This window comes from Culex quinquefasciatus, chromosome 2, assembly GCF_015732765.1.
Source record: "Culex quinquefasciatus strain JHB chromosome 2, VPISU_Cqui_1.0_pri_paternal, whole genome shotgun sequence".
NCBI classification, from domain to species: Eukaryota; Metazoa; Arthropoda; class Insecta; order Diptera; family Culicidae; genus Culex; species Culex quinquefasciatus.
This window is the reverse complement of record NC_051862.1, coordinates 6,560,554-6,578,123: the sequence shown is the minus strand read 5'-3', so window position 1 is coordinate 6,578,123 and position 17,570 is coordinate 6,560,554. Positions and strand designations below refer to the sequence as shown.

Here is a 17,570-nt window from a genome sequence, read left to right as displayed (position 1 = left end):
TATTTCTGAAAAAATGATTTTTTTGAATTTTCGAACAAAAACATTTGTAAAAAATCATTTTTAAAGCAAAATCGAATTTGCAATCGAAAAGTACCTTACATTTTTTTAAATGTACCGTTTTCAAGTTATATCTACTTTTAGGTATAATTTTTAGTTTTTTTTAGAGATATATGAGTTTAAAAAATGATTCTTGAAACACAAAGCTAGTGTAAAAAAGCTAAAAATTTAAACTTTTGTGAAATTTTCTAATCTTTAAATAATTAAATTTAAGCCTAACTATTGAAAAGTTATAAAAATAAACAATTTTCCTTGTGTCATATTTCAGACCAAATTCATATCAGAAAATCGGACCTATAGTTTTCGAGATTTCGTCAGTTGAAAACTATTTTTATTGGATTCTTTGTGAGGCTGTATCTCAAATTTTCGATATTTTCAAAAAAACCCTAAAACATATTAAAAAATTTAAAATTTCAAAATGTACAGTGATAATAGTAAAATGAGAAAAAATGTTCTCAAAAGTCCTAATCATTAGCTACAACTTTTTCAAATTTTAATAGCATGCCTTAATTTCAACATTTCAATGCAAAAAGGCTTGTAAGATTCAGTACAGTCAGTTTGCAAAAAAGTTTTGACCAAAATATTATTTTTTAAAGAAAAATGCATTTAAAATTGTTTTCAGTTAATTTCATTTAAAATAACATTGAAATTTTGAAGATTTTTGAAAATAGTATTTTTGCCCCTGATTTCAATTCGCATTTCGCGATATCTTGGATATCTTTTTTTAATTTTCTCAGTTTAAAATATAGAAAAGTGTTTTAGCCCTTAATATCGCGAGTTGCAGGGGGTTGTGAGTTATTTTTCACAAAATTCAACCAAGCAGTTCTAACCCCCACTCGGATTGCATTTTCCGTCCAACGCAGAAGCAACACTTTGCGCCAAACGTTCCATCTCTAAGGGTTTGTATGTCTAGTAGTAATTCTAAAATAAAATATATTGAAAAATGTTAAAAACTTTTATTTTTCTATTTGTACAAAAGTGACTTTTTGCATTTGCTCACGAGAATTGAGATTGTGGTCATTTTTGAAAACTTCTTATTACAAGTTGAAAGTTGATATCCATTTCAAATCGATTTGGTCATTTCTGTTTTGTATCAATAACAAATAGTTTTGTTTGTATTAGGAGTCAAATTTGATTTGCATAGAACAGCAAATAAACTAACCCCCGCTGCGTAAAATCCAGCCAAATCTCATCAATTTCGGACGCTTGCAATTCCACAATTTCCAGCCCTATCTCCGATAATAAATTTGCTTATCTTTTGTCTTCCTCCCTCTCTGCCTTCCCAAAAACCTGCACGTCAAATGCACAATCTGACCACATGACATGGCCGCCTCCACCACGACGAACACAACCCGGGCTCGCTCGTCATCCCAGACTGTCGGTCAAGCACTTCCTATCGGACGTGGACCCACCACCACCGAGCTCCCCGTCCCACCCGGAAGGACCACCGGAATCGCGACCCACCACGGCATCCAGCGCTGCATCCAGCACAGTGACGACGACGCCGTTCGTCCACGAGCAGGGTCGGATTTCGGAGGAAATCACCCGCCGGTTGACCAACGTGGACTCGCCGCTGTATGCGAGCTTTGTGTGTGTGTGCGGTCCGAAGCCGTTCAACGAGCTGTGCTGCCAGCATTTGGAGCACGCTGGCCACAACATGACCCATCTGCACAGCTTCCAGGGTTAAGGGCGGAGGACGAGCGAGGACATTGATTGCTGCTAGCTGGCCGGCGCACATGGTCTGTGATGATGATGGATCGAGGTTAGTAGGAATGAGAGGGGTTATTTCCATAGCGCAAAGTGGCTTTTAGATGCTGAGAGGATGATGCTGAAAATAGAGCATGAAGCTCTGGGGGAAATGCAAATACCATACAGATTCTCCGTTATGCACCCTTCGTTATTATAAACATTCTATACGGGTGCTCTGAATATTTTACATTTTATGGTAGTAGCACAGAACCACATTTCGTGTTCTTGACACCCTGTGTATTAATATGGCAGCGTTCAGATTAGATTAGATTTAATTCACAAATCAACTGGAAAATAAAAAAAAATGCATTGCTCATTATGGTGACAAGAAAAATTGATATTTTGGAAAATCTCAAAAGATACCCCTTAGTTTTATTCTCTGGTTTGAAGTTGTAAGGAAAAATAAGATAAATTTCTTAAAATTATCTCACACACTGTGTATTTTTCCAAAAACATTAAGATAACAAAATTGACATGTCTGATATTTGGCACCATGACAGAACGGCTCTTTCCCGGCATTTTGCGGGGTATACCGAAATATTTCGTTGGGGGGTCTAGAGCAACATTTTTTTTTTATTTTTTTTTTCAAGGTGCACGTGTTTCTGGGGACACCAAACTTCATGCTTCCCCTCGAGTTAAGCCTGCGCAGTCATTTTTGTAAATTTTTGTAGGTCAGTGTAATTCACCAATATTTAACCTCCAAAAATGTTTTTGATACCAAATTTACCAGATTTTTAGCTTTCTTTGAAATAACTCAAAAATCCAAGCTGGAAACATTAATGCGACCGAATAAAAATCATTTCTTTGTACGATTTGTCATGAAATTACAGCCCGGATACAAATTCATAAAAAAAAATCATAAAACTCTGCTAAACTTAGAGCATTTTATTTAAAAGCTATTTATTACCCAAAAGCCTCCAACATTACAGTTTTTTGAACAATTTCCATAAAAAAGTATCAACTTCGGATCAATATAAGCAGAGATATACCGAATTTTGTAAAGTAAAAAGTGACTTTCTCCAAAATTTCTGGGTTTAATTCCTAGTAAAGCGATGATCACTACCTACTAAGATATTCATAATGATGAAAATATTTTGTTGAAACATGAAACTTATTCCATATTTTGATAAAATTTGGTGAAATCATTATTTTAGAATCATTAAACAAAACTCAGTAGGCGGTGTTTATCGTTTGAAAGGAAATTAAATCAAGAAATTTTGGAGACATTCACTTTTACTTTACGAAATTGGGTATGGGTAATTCTCCGCCAACTCACACAGCAGTTGCCCCGACCCCTCTTCGATTTGCGTGAAACTTTGTCCTAAGGGGTAACTTTTGTCCCTGATCACGAATCCGAGGTCCGTTTTTTGATATCTCGTGACGGAGGGGCGGTACGACCCCTTCCATTTTTGAACATGCGAAAAAAGAGGTGTTTTTCAATAATTTGCCGCCTGAAACGGTGATGAGATAGAAATTTGGTGTCAAAGGGACTTTTATGTAAAATTAGACGCCCGATTTGATGGCGTACTCAGAATTCCGAAAAAACGTATTTTTCATCGAAAAAAACACAAAAAAAGTTTTAAAAATTATCCCATTTTCCGTTACTCGACTGTAAAAAAATTTGGAACATGTCATTTTATGGGAAATTTAATGTAATTTTCGAATCTACATTGACCCAGAAGGGTCATTTTTTCATTTAGAACAAAATTTTTCATTTTAAAATTTCGTGTTTTTTCTAACTTTGCAGGGTTATTTTTTAGAGTGTAACAATGTTCTACAAAGTTGTAGAGCAGACAATTACAAAAATTTTGATATATAGATATAAGGGGTTTGCTAATAAACATCACGAGTTATCGCGATTTTACGAAAAAAAGTTTTGAAAAAGTTACTTTTTGCGTTTCTCTTTGTTTCGTCGTCCGTGTCTGTCGCGGGTGTCCATGAACGGCCATGATCGACGACGACCAACTTTTTCAAAACTTTTTTTCGTAAAATCGCGATAACTCGTGATGTTTATTAGCAAACCCCTTATATCTATATATCAAAATTTTTGTAATTGTCTGCTCTACAACTTTGTAGAACATTGTTACACTCTAAAAAATAACCCTGCAAAGTTAGAAAAACACGAAATTTTAAAATGAAAAATTTTGTTCTAATGAAAAATGACCCTTCTGGGTCAATGTAGATTCGAAAAGTACATTAAATTTCCTTAAAATGACATGTTCCAATTTTTACAGTCGAGTAACGGAAAATGGGAGAGTTTTAAAACTGTTTTAGTGTTTTTTCGATGAAAATACGTTTTTCGGAATTCTGAGTACGCCATCAAATCGGGCGTCTAATTTTACATAAAAGTCCCTTTGACACCAAATTTCTATCTCATCACCGTTTCAGGCTGCAAATTGTTGAAAAACACCTCTTTTTTCGCATGTTCAAAAATGCAAGGGGTCGTACCGCCCCTCCGTCACGAGATATCAAAAAACGGACCTCGGATTCGTGATCAGGGACAAAAGTTACCCCTTAGGACAAAGTTTCACGCAAATCAAAGAGGGGTCGGGGCAACTTTTCCCGATTTCGTGTGAGTTGGTAGAGAATTACCCGTATATCTCTGCTTTTTTGAAAAAAAAATATACTTTTTTATGGAAATTGTTCAGAAAACAGTTCTCTACAATGTGATTAATATGAAAATATTTTAAAATGTCATAGTGTTACATGGAAGAGGATTCAAAAAATAATTTTGGGAACCTTTTGGGTAATAAACAGCTTTCAAATAAAATACTCCAAGTTTAACAGTGTTTTATGCTCGAATTTGTATCCAGAGTGATTTTATGACTAATTGTACAAAAAAATGATTTTTATTCGGTCGCATTGATGTTTCCAGCTTGGATTTTTGGGTTATTTAAAAGAATGCTAGAAATCTGGTAAATTTGTTATCGAGAACATTTTTGGAAGTCAAGTATTGGAGAATGATGTAATTAGAAGTCTTTTCAGGCATAATCTTCAGAAATTTGATGGATATGAACCGATTTTCAGCGACTTTCCTGAAGAAAAATCTTATAAAGTCGAAAAAAAATCTTCTAAAAAAAAGTTGCTCTCTCCAAAATTTTTCGGCATACCCCGCAAATAATATCGGAAAGAGTCCTTCTTTCATGGTGCCAAATATCAGACTTGCTGAATTTTTATCTCAAGTTTGTTCTAGGAAACACACCGTGCACTCTTTGGCAAATTTGGGAGGTATCTGCGCCACCTGTTGGCGAAATCCCGAAGCGATGTTTCTCCTCATGCCCCTTCTGGCTCGATTAATCCTTCGAATTTCATGTCTAAAGCATTTTTTCTGGGTGTTTTTGAAAACCCTGACTCAGAAGGTTTCAACGACACTTAAAAAGCAAAAATTGAAAATTTATTGGACCTTTTCAAAAATAATCTCTAGATTTGGTCCAAAAATACTTTTCAATTGTCAATTTACTCGCTTTCTCATGGCTTGCCAAGACGTTTTTTTTTTTATTGCAAATCGAAGCTTTAGACAAGGCAGATGGGACCGATTCTTAGCGAAGCTACACCAAAATGTCACATTTTTCAATTTTCAATGTGATTTTTAACATGAAAAAATTCATTTTTATTATGATGCAATAATTGCAATGTGCTTTAAATGCGTTTTCTTACCTTAAAAGCCAAGAATATTGACCAAATGTGGTCTGCAAGCCATTGAACGGGAGAGGAGTTTTTTTCATAAATCTGCTCCTTTCGTTGTCCCGTCACGAAAAGAAATGGCTGACAAAAACTCAAATTTCAACCAATTCTTTCAGTTCAAGGAGCAAAAGATTCCTTTTTTTTATTTGTGATAATGTGTAGAAGAGCAAAAGTTTTTAAAAATCAAACTGGCAAACTGTAGCAATTTTTGTAGTGTGTCCAGTTTTACGATGTTGTCCCGTCACGCTACATTTTTATTTCAGGAGAAGCACAGGTACTATATGGTTAATTCTGCATGATATTTCTTTTTAGGAAAATCAATAATCTTTCCAAATATGTTATAACATTGGGGGGTTTCTTCTTTTATTTTGCCACTACAGCCAAAACGCTGAAAAAAACTTGGATTTTTTTTGAAAAGGAGCCGAAGAATCGGTCATGGATACAATTCAAGCATAACAATGTAAATGGGCCAATGTGAATTTGTAATCAAGCAGTCTGTCCTGCTCATGTCAGTGGTTGTTTACATTTGACATGAGCAGGACAGCCTGCTTGTTTACAAATTCACATTGGCCCATTTACATTGTCAAAAAAGTTAGCACGAAAATCGGATTTAATATGAAATTTTTCTGTAGGTTTGTTTATCATGCCAAAGTGAACTGAATAAAGCTTTTAACATTAAAATTGTTTTTTTTTTTTCAAAAAAAAATATTTTCGACTAAAAGCGTTTTTCGGTTCAGTTTGACATGCTTCACAACCCTAAGAATAAAATCCGGTAAAATTTGCCTGGATAATGGTCAAATTTACACTTTTCTTAAAAATTTCCATATAAAATCCAGTTTTCATGTTAAGGAACGTTCTGTAAACTGGTTGTTCTCTATCTTGATGGCAAAATGTTTGAGGAAAACAAAAAAATACAGTCATTAAAAAAACCTTCATAACTAAATGAGATACCAAAACTAAATTTATTTTCTTCCACAGATACAATCATAAACACTCGGAATATAGAAAAAAAAAACCAAGATTATCCTGCTCTCAAACAACAACTACGCCACAACCGTGGAGAGTCCCCCTTGAAACGAAAGTTATACTACAATTCCCATCACATCACACAGGCATATATCATTAATTACAGGAAAAGGTGAGCTTTCAGAAAGCTCGACAAAAAAAGTGGCGTGGAATCCGTTAGCCGAAAGTAGCTAGACAATATCGTGAACATTTACTTCGTCGAAAACAATTTGTTATGAAAGAGAAAAGCGAAAAAAAAACTTGCTGAACAGGAAATGAGAAAATCAGAAAATTACCAAGAAACGGGACGAAAACCCATTATCGTCTTAATGGAACTTATAGCACCGTTAAAAGACACCCAAACCAGCAGCATCTTCACAACAACCAACATAATAGAGAGAAAAAATAGCAGCAATAGTCAAAAAACAATGTTGTAAAGTGCACACTTTCTGGTCAGCTTTAGGAAGAGAGAAACACGAGTAAAAAATAGATGAGCACGCGAAATCACCGCCATCAATGTCGCACACACACAACACAAAAAAGTAGTTGAAACAATCTGAACTTTGATTTTTTGTAATCATGATAGAAGACCAAAAGTGACAATTTTGTTTCTGTTTCTCATTACGAAAAAAAAGATAACATTTTTAAATTGCGGAACAACAAGTAGTATACAGAACAAAAGTATAACAACAGACAAGTAGTGCAGATATTTCAGTGAAATCGTCATCAAATGGTTCATATTTAGCGTATTGTAATGTACAGTAGCGAGCAATGTTGTAAGAAGCTGGAAAGTCGGAGAGATTAGTGGTGAAATAAATTTATTTATTTTGAAATAAATTTTTCTATAACATTTTATTTATCTATATTGAGTAATCATGTTGTGCGAACAATCTATCTGAATTTGGTAAGTGATTTTATTGCAGCATTTTTTATTTAACTAAAAGAGTTAAATTAATTTTGCTGTGACAATGACAGCATTCAAATTCCAAGCTAGAAATAACAATTCAGGAACATTACGACTTTAGCAATTATCTTGGAATTTGAAGTAGTCAACGACGTTAGCAGCAAAGTGATCCATCAAAGCGCCATCTTTTCCCAACCCATCCAGAGCGTTCCCGATCCTATCATCAACTTGTTTACCTGACTAATTTGGCACTTTTCTAATATTTAGCGGTAATTAACGAAGGAAAGAAAACACCAAATAATCCACTTAATTAATTCTCCTCACGCAGCAGCAGCAACTTTAGTTCAGGTAGCACGACTCGTACGTCGGAACCATGTACTTGATGTTGATGAAGGCATCCTCGCCGCCGTGCCGTTCCAGCACCTGCAGCGTCTCGTCAATCAGGTCGCCCACGTTCAGGTTGTTCTTCTGGCCGTAATCGATGGCGTCGCCCGAGTTTACTGGAAAAAAGGTGGTAAGAATGGATAAGAATTGATGCTCAATCAATTGGACAAAGTTTGGTTGGCTGTTGTTTTGGGGTTAAGTCATCTTAACAAAATATTGGATTATTTATATTCGCTGATTTGGAATCAAATAGAGACATTAAGCTACTACACATTTTATTCATTGTTTTTTCCCACATCACATTTGTTCACATTTTATTCAAAATGTGTTCAAAAGGTCGAGGGGGAAGGAATTAAAAAAATGGTAAAATGTAATCTTAAAAAAAATAATGCAGAAAGTAATTGTTGAATACATTATTACAGTTATGCAACTGTCAAAATTCTCAAAATATTAATTAATTTTGGTTATTTTTTTCGAATTTAACGACTATTTCTGAACCCGAAATTCAAAACTGTCAACGGTAAATTCATAAAATCAACGGTACCAAAATGATTAAAAATACGAAAACGTTATGAAGTGTTTTTATTCAATGATATGTGGACTCTTTGGCTGTCGATCTTCTCGATATCAATATTGCTCCAGCTATCAATATTTTTTTCAGTCCCTTCCAGTGTTGAAAATCCGACGACTATGATTAAATTAGCGATTAATCGCTGCCTGCAACACCTAACGAATAAGACTGCTGAGAATAGTCTTGATTCTCAAATTGCCACGACTAGCTGTCATTCGTCAAGTCAACCCATGACTGCTGGTGGTAAAGGGGCAAGATTGTATTTTGATCGCAGCAAGTTGGCGACTAAACCCAATCGTTTATTTTTTTAATCGTCCCTGCCACACTCAACGATCAGGTGACAGTCAGGAAAAACGAGATCAAAGCATACTCAGAGGGTCTTTCTTCAGGCAATCATATTCGCTAGAAGAGATTTTCTTTCAACCTTGGTCCCTTCAAATAGATAGCTTTGATTTTTGGTTCTTTAATTTGATACCTCCCGCTGTCGACGGTCCCTTCAATATCGACAACGAGAGAGTCCACTGTATTTTATTTATAACACCCGATTTTTATCATTTTTTTTAAATATTTTTCGTGTTACTTCTTTTGTTTAAACCTCTTTGTATTTTAAGTATTTTTTTTAGCTTTTAACGTCTATATATTTTATTAAGACACAACAATAGCATACCAAACATCTATCCACTTTTTTTTATAAATTAATACAGAGACTGACAAACGTAATCAATATCTGTGAATAAATATAGATTACTTTTTCAAAACAAAAAAATCCCCATTGGTTTCCTATGTTCATAGGACTTATTGAAAAAGTGAGAGATAAATATGACTTTATGTTTATCATTGGCAAAATTCGTGCAAGGATGCTAGCTGCTCAGTTTTTCAATCGAAGCAATCTGGTTGCTAAGTGTTGCCAATAAAACTGACACTTCCAGCCAGGGTTGCCAGGTTGCCAGATAAATCTGGGAATGCCAGATTTTTCAAGTGTCAGCCAGAATAAAGATTCACCCCTCTCTGTGCCAGATTTTCCACTTTATGCCCTTTTTGAACAATTTTTTGATTAAAATGAACGAATTTAATTGAAAATAAAAAAAAGAACGTGTTTTTCTTAACGAAAATGTAAATTTTACCATTTTTGAGGCCATAAATTCAGTTAAACCATCTGAATTCTACAAACATTAGAAATAATTTATATCCTCCCTCCCCTTCACTATTTAGAATTGTTAGATTTTCGTCTGCCAGATTTTTTCAAATTTTTAATCGATACTTTGCCATCGATACTAACCCTGCTGGAAGTACCAGCAATCAAACATTGCTTGTTTTTAGCAAAGCTTGTTTTCAAAAATTTTGAAAAATCAAAAATTAAGTTAAAAATTCAGGATATCATAAAAATTAAATCAGAAAATTCTAGAAAATCAAAAATGTATTTTTTAAAAATTTACAAATTTTAACGAAATTTTGAGTGAAATTAATTTCAAGTGCGTTTATAATAATTTTTAACAAACTCAAGTTTGTTTAAAAACCGTGCCAATTTTGAGAAATTTTCGCAAAAAGTTATTTTTTCTCAAAAAAAAAAAAAATTTCGTCAAATTTTTTTTTTAAACGAATGATAGAAAACCGACTGCCTATTTTAATTCATCATCGATACAACTTTAGTCTCGTACGCACATATTACAAAGAACATGAGGATCATCAAGGAATGAAGGGTAATCTTTTCCGAAAAACTAGTTTTGTGCATGGTGTCATCCTCAAATCCACACACAACCAGTAGTATTGGATCATTCCGAAATAACGATGGTAATGCCCGATGCAAAGCCTCAACAGCAAGCAGTAACACCACTAGGGTGACCCACACCTGCCAGCTAAATGGTTTTGTAAAAAGTTGAAAAATATCCAGCGGCGTTTTAGGAACTAATATGACCATATCACCAATGTTTGAGCTTACTAAATAGCAAAAACAGATTAGGTTGATATTTTTAAAGCATATACTGAGAGATCAATATCCACCTTGTTTTTGAGGACAAAATTTGAGTAACATTCGTCGTACAATTTTGCATGTGTACTAACGCAATTGTGGACTGAAGCAAGTTTTGTTGCGTTTAAGAAAAGTGCGGTTTCCTTCACCCAAATCATGGCCGCATAGTTGTCATACATATTTCTTCTATCGGCGATAGTTATCGGTTTTCCGCGTAGATCACGTCTTTTCGAAAAATCGTATAAACTATTTTTATAAGCTGCAAATACGCGATTGGTAGATCCATCCAAAAACACAATTTTGTAGAAAGATAGTTTTGTCATAATTTTATAAATTGCAATCAAATCATCTTTTTGCTTGAAATAAACGATTATTTTGGTTCTTGGATTGAATGTATAAAGAACTTCGATGATTTTCATACTTCCTGTTATAATTTCACTTGCTTGTAGTACAATTAAGGATGGTACTGCAATGTGTTCGATATTTTCTTCTTTTATATTCCTGGTGATAACTGTTTTTGTAACAAACTGTAGCTCAGGTGCCCGCAGCAATTTATCTAATTCATTGTCGAAGGGATCTTTTGTAGATGTTTCGAAGAACACAAAGTGCGGAACGCCAGTTTCGTTTTTTGTAAAATTTTCAACAACTGATGGGAGATAGTAGACCGAGTCCAGTGCCGCTGTTAGTCCAGCAAAATAAAATGTGAACATTTTTAAGATCCAACTCGACCACTTCATTGTGGAACCTTAACTGACTGTCGCCGCATGTAGGTTTTAAAAATATGTGCGAACTCATTGTGTAATCTTTTCAACCGTTCACAATGTGTTTTTGTTGAAAATTACTGTCCATTACTGTCCTTTTAAACTTTTAGAGTCAAATCTTATAGATAGGTTATACTAATGCATTTATTTTTATGTAATTTGGATCCATTTCGTGTAATCTCCTCAAATCTTAACCCTTTATCGCCCATTGTCGCTCATGAATATCACAACTTTGAACTCAAATTGTATGGAGTTGTGGCAACTTTTCACACGTTGTAAAGTATAAAAATGTTCTACAAAATTGTAGAGCAGACTATCACAAGAAATGGATACGTATAAGTATGGGGTTTGCTATCAACCGACACAAGTTTTCACGACTTGACAATCATAGTCGTTCATGGTCACTCGTGCCAATTTACAAATTACGAAACAAAGGGAAACGCAAAAAGTAACTTTCTCAGAACTTTTTCAAGTAAAACAAATTACATTAAAATTACCTTAAAATGACATTTCACACATTTTTTTTGTAGAGCTCAGTAATGAAAAATTGGAGAGGTTTTTAAAATGCTGAGATTTATTCAAGTCAAAAGTCACATCAATATCGTCCCGGACGCTTCGAAACCCGGACACCTTTTCTTGATTTATCAATTATTTGGATATAAGTTCGCATTATAAATGTCAAAACTGTGTTATTTGATGAATTCTAACATCAACTTTCATTTAAAGTTTGTTTGAACGCTGTAGTTAATGCCAAAATAATTTTATAAAATAAAACTATGAGTTTACCAAAAATGGGAAACATTTCACTGAAATATTTTGTAGGCGTCCGATGCAGAAAAAGCAGAAATTTATGGTTTTGATTTCTTTAAATTCTAGCAATTTTTTAAATAAATTATCGAAGGTTTTGATGTTAACAACTTATTTGAGACCTAAAGAATGCCATTCACTAACATTTCAGTCCAAATTTGTGCGGTTCATAAGCAAAATCGAGTGTCCGGAATTCTAAGCAAAAGTGTCCGAATCAGCTTTTATCAGTGTCCGGGATTCGAAGCACAACAAGTCATTTTAATTTTAAAATTCTGATGAAAAAATGTTAGAAAATACATATTTTGCATGCGTTCTCTTAAAACTGACAGTGGTTGTCAATAAATGTAGGGGAGAGTGTGTTCATTTTAAATAATGCTGTGAAGAACAACAACAAAATATCCGTTTTTGTATATTTGTACAAAACAATCATTTGCAGGTACAGTCCAGAGTCGAGACTCGATTTTCCGAAGGCCTTGAAAAAAAATCAGTCCAGATAATCAAATCTTCGGATTATCGAATAATGGAAAAAAAAAAAACAAGATTTGTATTTTTGGTTGACCGCTAGACTACTTCAAAGTGATTTAGGATTTTTAAATCCAAGATGGCGGCCCAAATGGTGGTGATGAAAAAATTCTAGAAAAATAACTTTCTCAAAACAACCAATGCACCATGGGTTTCCTGGATGCACATAGGAGCTTTTGAAAAAGTAAACAAAATGCATTTTGTAATTTAATTGGCAACTGCTACTCAAATTTAACTCAAATGAACTCGATTTTGATGTAAAAAGTGAGAAAATAAAAAATTTGCAATTTTTTATTCATGATTCGATTATCCGAAGTCCCATACAAGCTTTCGGATAATCAAACTGTATGGATGAAGCCTAACATGGTACAAATGTGCTGTTATTAAAGTAAAAATAATACACAGTTTTTGAGCTAAACAAAAAAAAAGTTATCAAAAATGTTAACATTAATAGGATTTCATTTTCAACAATCGTCCAACTTTTGGGTCAACAAAAATCCTATTATACACTAATTCGGTTCCAAAAACCAATCCCTCAACTAATTAATAAAATTAAGTACCATCACCGCAAACTCTCCCCTCGCCAACCAACCACATCCCACCCCAAACCCTCAATTTGATTCCACCAGAAGAGCTATTATTGACGGTGGCACCAAAACGAGGCAGCCTGACTGGAGTCCTCCCCGCACCAAAAAAATAAATAGATTAGCTATCAAAGATCAATATTTAAATTAGAACCGACCACATCGTCATCAGCATCGAACCGGGTTTTTGTGGGCGGCGAGCAACGGGGGGAAGTTTCAATTCGACCCCTTTTCCGAACCAAATTAAAATGATTATCTTGTTTGGGTGGTGAATTTAATTTGGGAAAAGTTTGCTTGGCGAGTTTCTAGCAGCTTGGTTAATTTCAAAAGTTTGTTTGTTTTTCATAAGCTTCAATTACCAAATTACTATTTTTGGCTTTTTAATTTTTTAAATATATTAGTGAAATGAATATTGAAACATATGTATAAAAAGTAAATCAGTACACAACGAATAAACTTTCAAATTTTGTTTTTCACAACCAGATGAACTAAACTAGTCCAAATGTTTCCTTAAATAATTCAAGGCCAACTAAATCGTCTGAAGCAAACTATCGAAATATATTACCCTGCCAAAGGAATAACCAAGCAGATACCATCCAAATGAACGGCACTGTCAGGGTCATCGAGAAAGAGAACCTTCGAAACTAATTGCCACTGACACGCGATTTTCCCAGAGGCAGTTCTAGACGTTTGTAGAAGATAAGTGGCTCCAATTCAGAACGAATGGGGTTGAATTTGTCTATGGAGAAAAGGAGAGATGGAGTTTCAAAGCGAATAGAAAATAAACAATTTAAAATATTATTGAAAAAGTTTTAGAAAATTGGGGCTTACAAATTGTGGAAATAAATCAAACCAACAAAAGTGCCATTTTAAACTGTGAAAAAAAGATCTTTTGAAATTCATATTTACAAGATTTAAGTCTAAGAATAATTATTTTAAAAAACTGAAAAAATAAAGAAGTAAACATTTTCATTTTATTCAAAAATGGCTGTTGAAAAACTGAAAAAATATTCAATCTAGTTGAATAAAATCTCGATAATAATCGAAAGTACTACATATTTTGTTTTTCTATGTTTAACATTGATAAAAAAAAGATTGATGTGCTCCAGTAACCCCAACCCCATGCTCCCCTAACTCAACCCAAATCCTCCGCATCGTTTACTGCTGCACAATACTCACTATTTTTCACTTTGTAGGCGTTGAACATGGGTAGCAGCTGCCGGTAGAAGGGTACCAGCGCCGGTCCGATCAGATCCGAGGCCATCACCAGCTGCTGGATGATCCGCAACGTGACACACATGACCTCGATGTGGCGTGTATTGAGCGCATCTACACGAAAAACAAGCCAAATAAATCAAAGTTTTGAAAAACATTCAACATTAAACCCGGTCGCGTGACTAACTTTTGATCGGAATAATTAGCTGCGGTATAACGGGGTAGATTTTGTCCCCGCCGTGGGAAATGAGGTCCTGAACTCCCTGTCGGGCGTACGTTTTATAGGGGTGGCGAATTTCCGAAAGGCCGTCGAAGAACAGGGGCAGATACAGCCCATAGTCTAGCTTGTCGATGTCGACGGTCCAGGCGATTTTGTCCCCCCCGGTGAGGTACTCCATCTTGATGGGCAGGTCGCCCCGGTCGTAGTACATCCGGAACGAGGTGGCCTTCTGCTGGAGCAGGTGCTTGTCTGAAAGGGAGACTTCAATCGTAAACAAATACTATCCAAATTTAGAAATCGTTTTGTCGTGCTATCTTGTCGCACGCGCATTTTGAGCCAAATTGAGTTGAGAACTAAAATTCAATTTCAATCCTGAGATATTCATTTCGTACATTTTAGTCACTTTTTATATGAAATAAGTAGTGTGTCCATCCCGGGAATTCCCGGGATTATTCCTAAACCGGGATTTCCCGAATCCCGGGATTTTTTTTATAATATGTCCCGGGAATTCCCGAAACCGAAAAAAAATTTTTTTTTTTTGGTCTGGAAATTCAGATTTGGTTGTGTAAATCGATTAACAGTTGAATACTAAGTAATCGATAAGAAATTAATAGCATTTCAATTTGTATTCGGCATATATCAGCACTAAATTGGCTATTTTGAGAAAATTGTTAATATTTTAGTTAACAGATCCGCGAAATGCCTAGCGCCTTAAATATTTTCTATTAAATTTTATACATTAAAAATACTGGATATAATATTTACGTATATTTATGACCTTAAATTGGAAAAAATGTCATATTAAATTATTTTTCATCAAACACCGGCATCTTAAATAATATGGGGCAAATGAGGACAAATCTAAAAATATTGACTAACATTTCAAAAGGGACAAACATTCAAAATTACGCTCTTTTGGCATGTTAGTCTCGATTTTAAAAAAAATATTGTTTTCGAAATGATCGGAAAATTTCACGGATGTTTCATATCTTAACATTGTAAATCGGACCATTATTGCTGAGATATCGACATTAGAAAATGATGGATTGTTTGGGTGAAAGTTAGAAATCATCAATTTTCCTGTTTTTAAATCTTTGCATGGCCATATCTCAACAACTAAGGGTCGTATCAACAAAGTTCAAAAAAGCAAAATATAGAAAATTCTCTCAGCTTTTTAAACAAAATCAAAACTGGGCAAATATTGAAAAATGAATAACTTCAACTATTTTCAAAAGAGATACCTAAAAATGGCTATAACTTGAAACGGTGCACTTTTTCAAAATTTGAAAACTCCAATTCGATCAAAAAATTTCTTCAAAAGATACCGATTTTTGAATTATCGTGTATTTTTTTATGGACAGCTGCCAAATTTGTATGGAAAATTATATGGACAAACTAATGACGCAAAATGGCTTCTTTGGGCATACCAAAGGCACCAAAAAAGTTTCAGGCAGATTCAAAAGTACAAAAAAAATCGAATGACCGAAATCTCAGAGAGTTGCACTGATTTTTAGTTGGCCAAAACTTTTGCGTTTGATTTTAAAATGACAATTTGTATAGTTTATAGGTTTGCCTTAGTTCAAAGTTGATTATGAATAATAATTGTTCTATTCAAGATCCTTCCAAAATATGTTACTCCAACAAAAGATCCAAATGCGTTTTAAGGCTTGTGAAAACCTGTAAACATGACATTTAGTAAACTTTCAAATGTTTAACAAAATAAAATGGAAGAGCATGAGATTTATTTTGAAAACGTTTTTAAAACGTGCAAGTTACAAGCACTCTGATAGTAAAGTGAAATTTGAAAGCTGAAAGCTGTTAATACGACACAGTTTTAAATTTTTGAGTGTCAAATTCCAAAGTTATCTAACTAATCCTTAAACAGTTTTTGTTACATGAGGTCATATTGGCAAAACGTACTTTGCTTAGCAAATTTGGTGTCATGGATTTAAATTATTATGATAACAACAAAAATCAAAACAAAACAACTAAAAATCAAAGAGTGAAAAACTCTTTGATTTTGTTAACTATGTAAATTTTGGAACAACCCTTTTTTTATTTAAATTGTACTGGAATTCACTTATTTTCATTTCAATCTTCATATCAATGCCCTTGTGCCCTCTATTACTAAGCTTTATGGGAATCATATTTAGATAGTACAAGAGAGCACACGGGCATCGATATTTAGTGTGAATGAAAAACGGAATGTTCCGGAGTCTCTGGTCTAGAAAATTGATTGAGTGAACGATGAAGGACACTGTTTGGCCTTGTCTATTTATTTTGAGAGAACTTAAATCGATCCGATTCTAATAAAAACAAATCATAAAAAAATAATCCTTACAAAAATCGTGAAAAAATATTGAATCAAATTACTCACCATGTTGCCGATACTCACGTTTTTGCGCCTTGGGCGGACCCATCACCAGCGTGTTCTTCTGCAGGGACTCGATGGAGAACGCTGGCACGGGCCGCAACGACGGGGCACTTTTCACCGGCCTCCGAGCCACCAGCTTCGCCGAGGTCGCGAACGGCCGAGCTTCGATCGTGTACGAGGCCGAAGACGATTTTGTCGCCATTTCTTCTTCTTTTAGATGTTTTTCTTTGAAGAAGATTTAAACTCTTCCAGTCGATGAAACTCGTGGTTCGACTACCTTGAGGCGACTAATGTGGTTTTTATCTTGATTTTCTCGACTTTTTAAAAGCAACTTGTTTCAACTTTGTTAAAAGTTTGCTGAAATTTCACCTAATCCAAGCAAGCCAGAGGGAAAAAAATGGAGAGTGAAGTAATTTTCCTTCCAGCTGCTCCCGATCCGAACTCGGTCGCGATAACAAACAAACAGCGAGTTTCGCCTTCGACGAGGAAAATGCTTTTACATCGAACTGCTTTCGCGCTTTTCGCGAATCCTTTCACTGTTTGGTACTAGGGATAGACGAAGGAATGTCTCAACTTAATTCTAATTCAAAACTTGAAATATAAAACTTTATGTTTGAGGTTGATAAAATTACCAAAAAATATTTTCAAAAAAACATTTTTTTATAACAGTCAATTAGAACTTACTAAATGTATAAGAAATATGACAAAGGACAATTTTACCCCTATTTGAAGGCACAACTAAACAGGCCAGGAAGGGAAGGAAA

General features: G+C 34.5%; 2 protein-coding genes across 4 annotated transcripts in view; one reads left to right on the top strand and one right to left on the bottom strand.

Annotated features, from left to right (window-relative positions):
- The window catches only part of LOC6051933 (cytochrome b5 reductase 4), a 79,024-nt gene extending 72,487 nt beyond the window's left edge, over window positions 1-6,537 (top strand). For both annotated transcript variants that reach the window (XM_038254413.1, XM_038254411.1), the window contains exons 5-6: window positions 1,432-1,819; window positions 6,469-6,537. In XM_038254413.1, the coding sequence (XP_038110341.1) occupies window positions 1,432-1,744 (313 nt within the window). In that variant the 3' untranslated portion in view covers window positions 1,745-1,819; window positions 6,469-6,537. The remainder of the gene's footprint in view (window positions 1-1,431; window positions 1,820-6,468) is intronic.
- A 759-nt stretch (window positions 6,538-7,296) lies between these two features.
- LOC6036723 (parkin coregulated gene protein homolog) lies at window positions 7,297-17,348 on the bottom strand. Of its 2 annotated transcripts, none has more exons than XM_001846675.2 (4): window positions 16,810-17,348; window positions 14,400-14,681; window positions 14,177-14,326; window positions 7,297-7,899 (listed from the first exon to the last, which is right to left on the bottom strand). In XM_001846675.2, the coding sequence occupies exons 1-4, from the start codon at window positions 17,006-17,008 to the stop codon at window positions 7,739-7,741; spliced, it is 792 nt and encodes a 263-aa protein (XP_001846727.1). In that variant the 5' UTR covers window positions 17,009-17,348; the 3' UTR covers window positions 7,297-7,738. The 2 variants fall into 2 exon arrangements, with proteins under 2 accessions (XP_001846727.1, XP_038110343.1); XM_038254415.1 differs by having other exon boundaries at window positions 16,828-17,348.
- Between the last annotated feature and the right edge of the window lie 222 nt (window positions 17,349-17,570).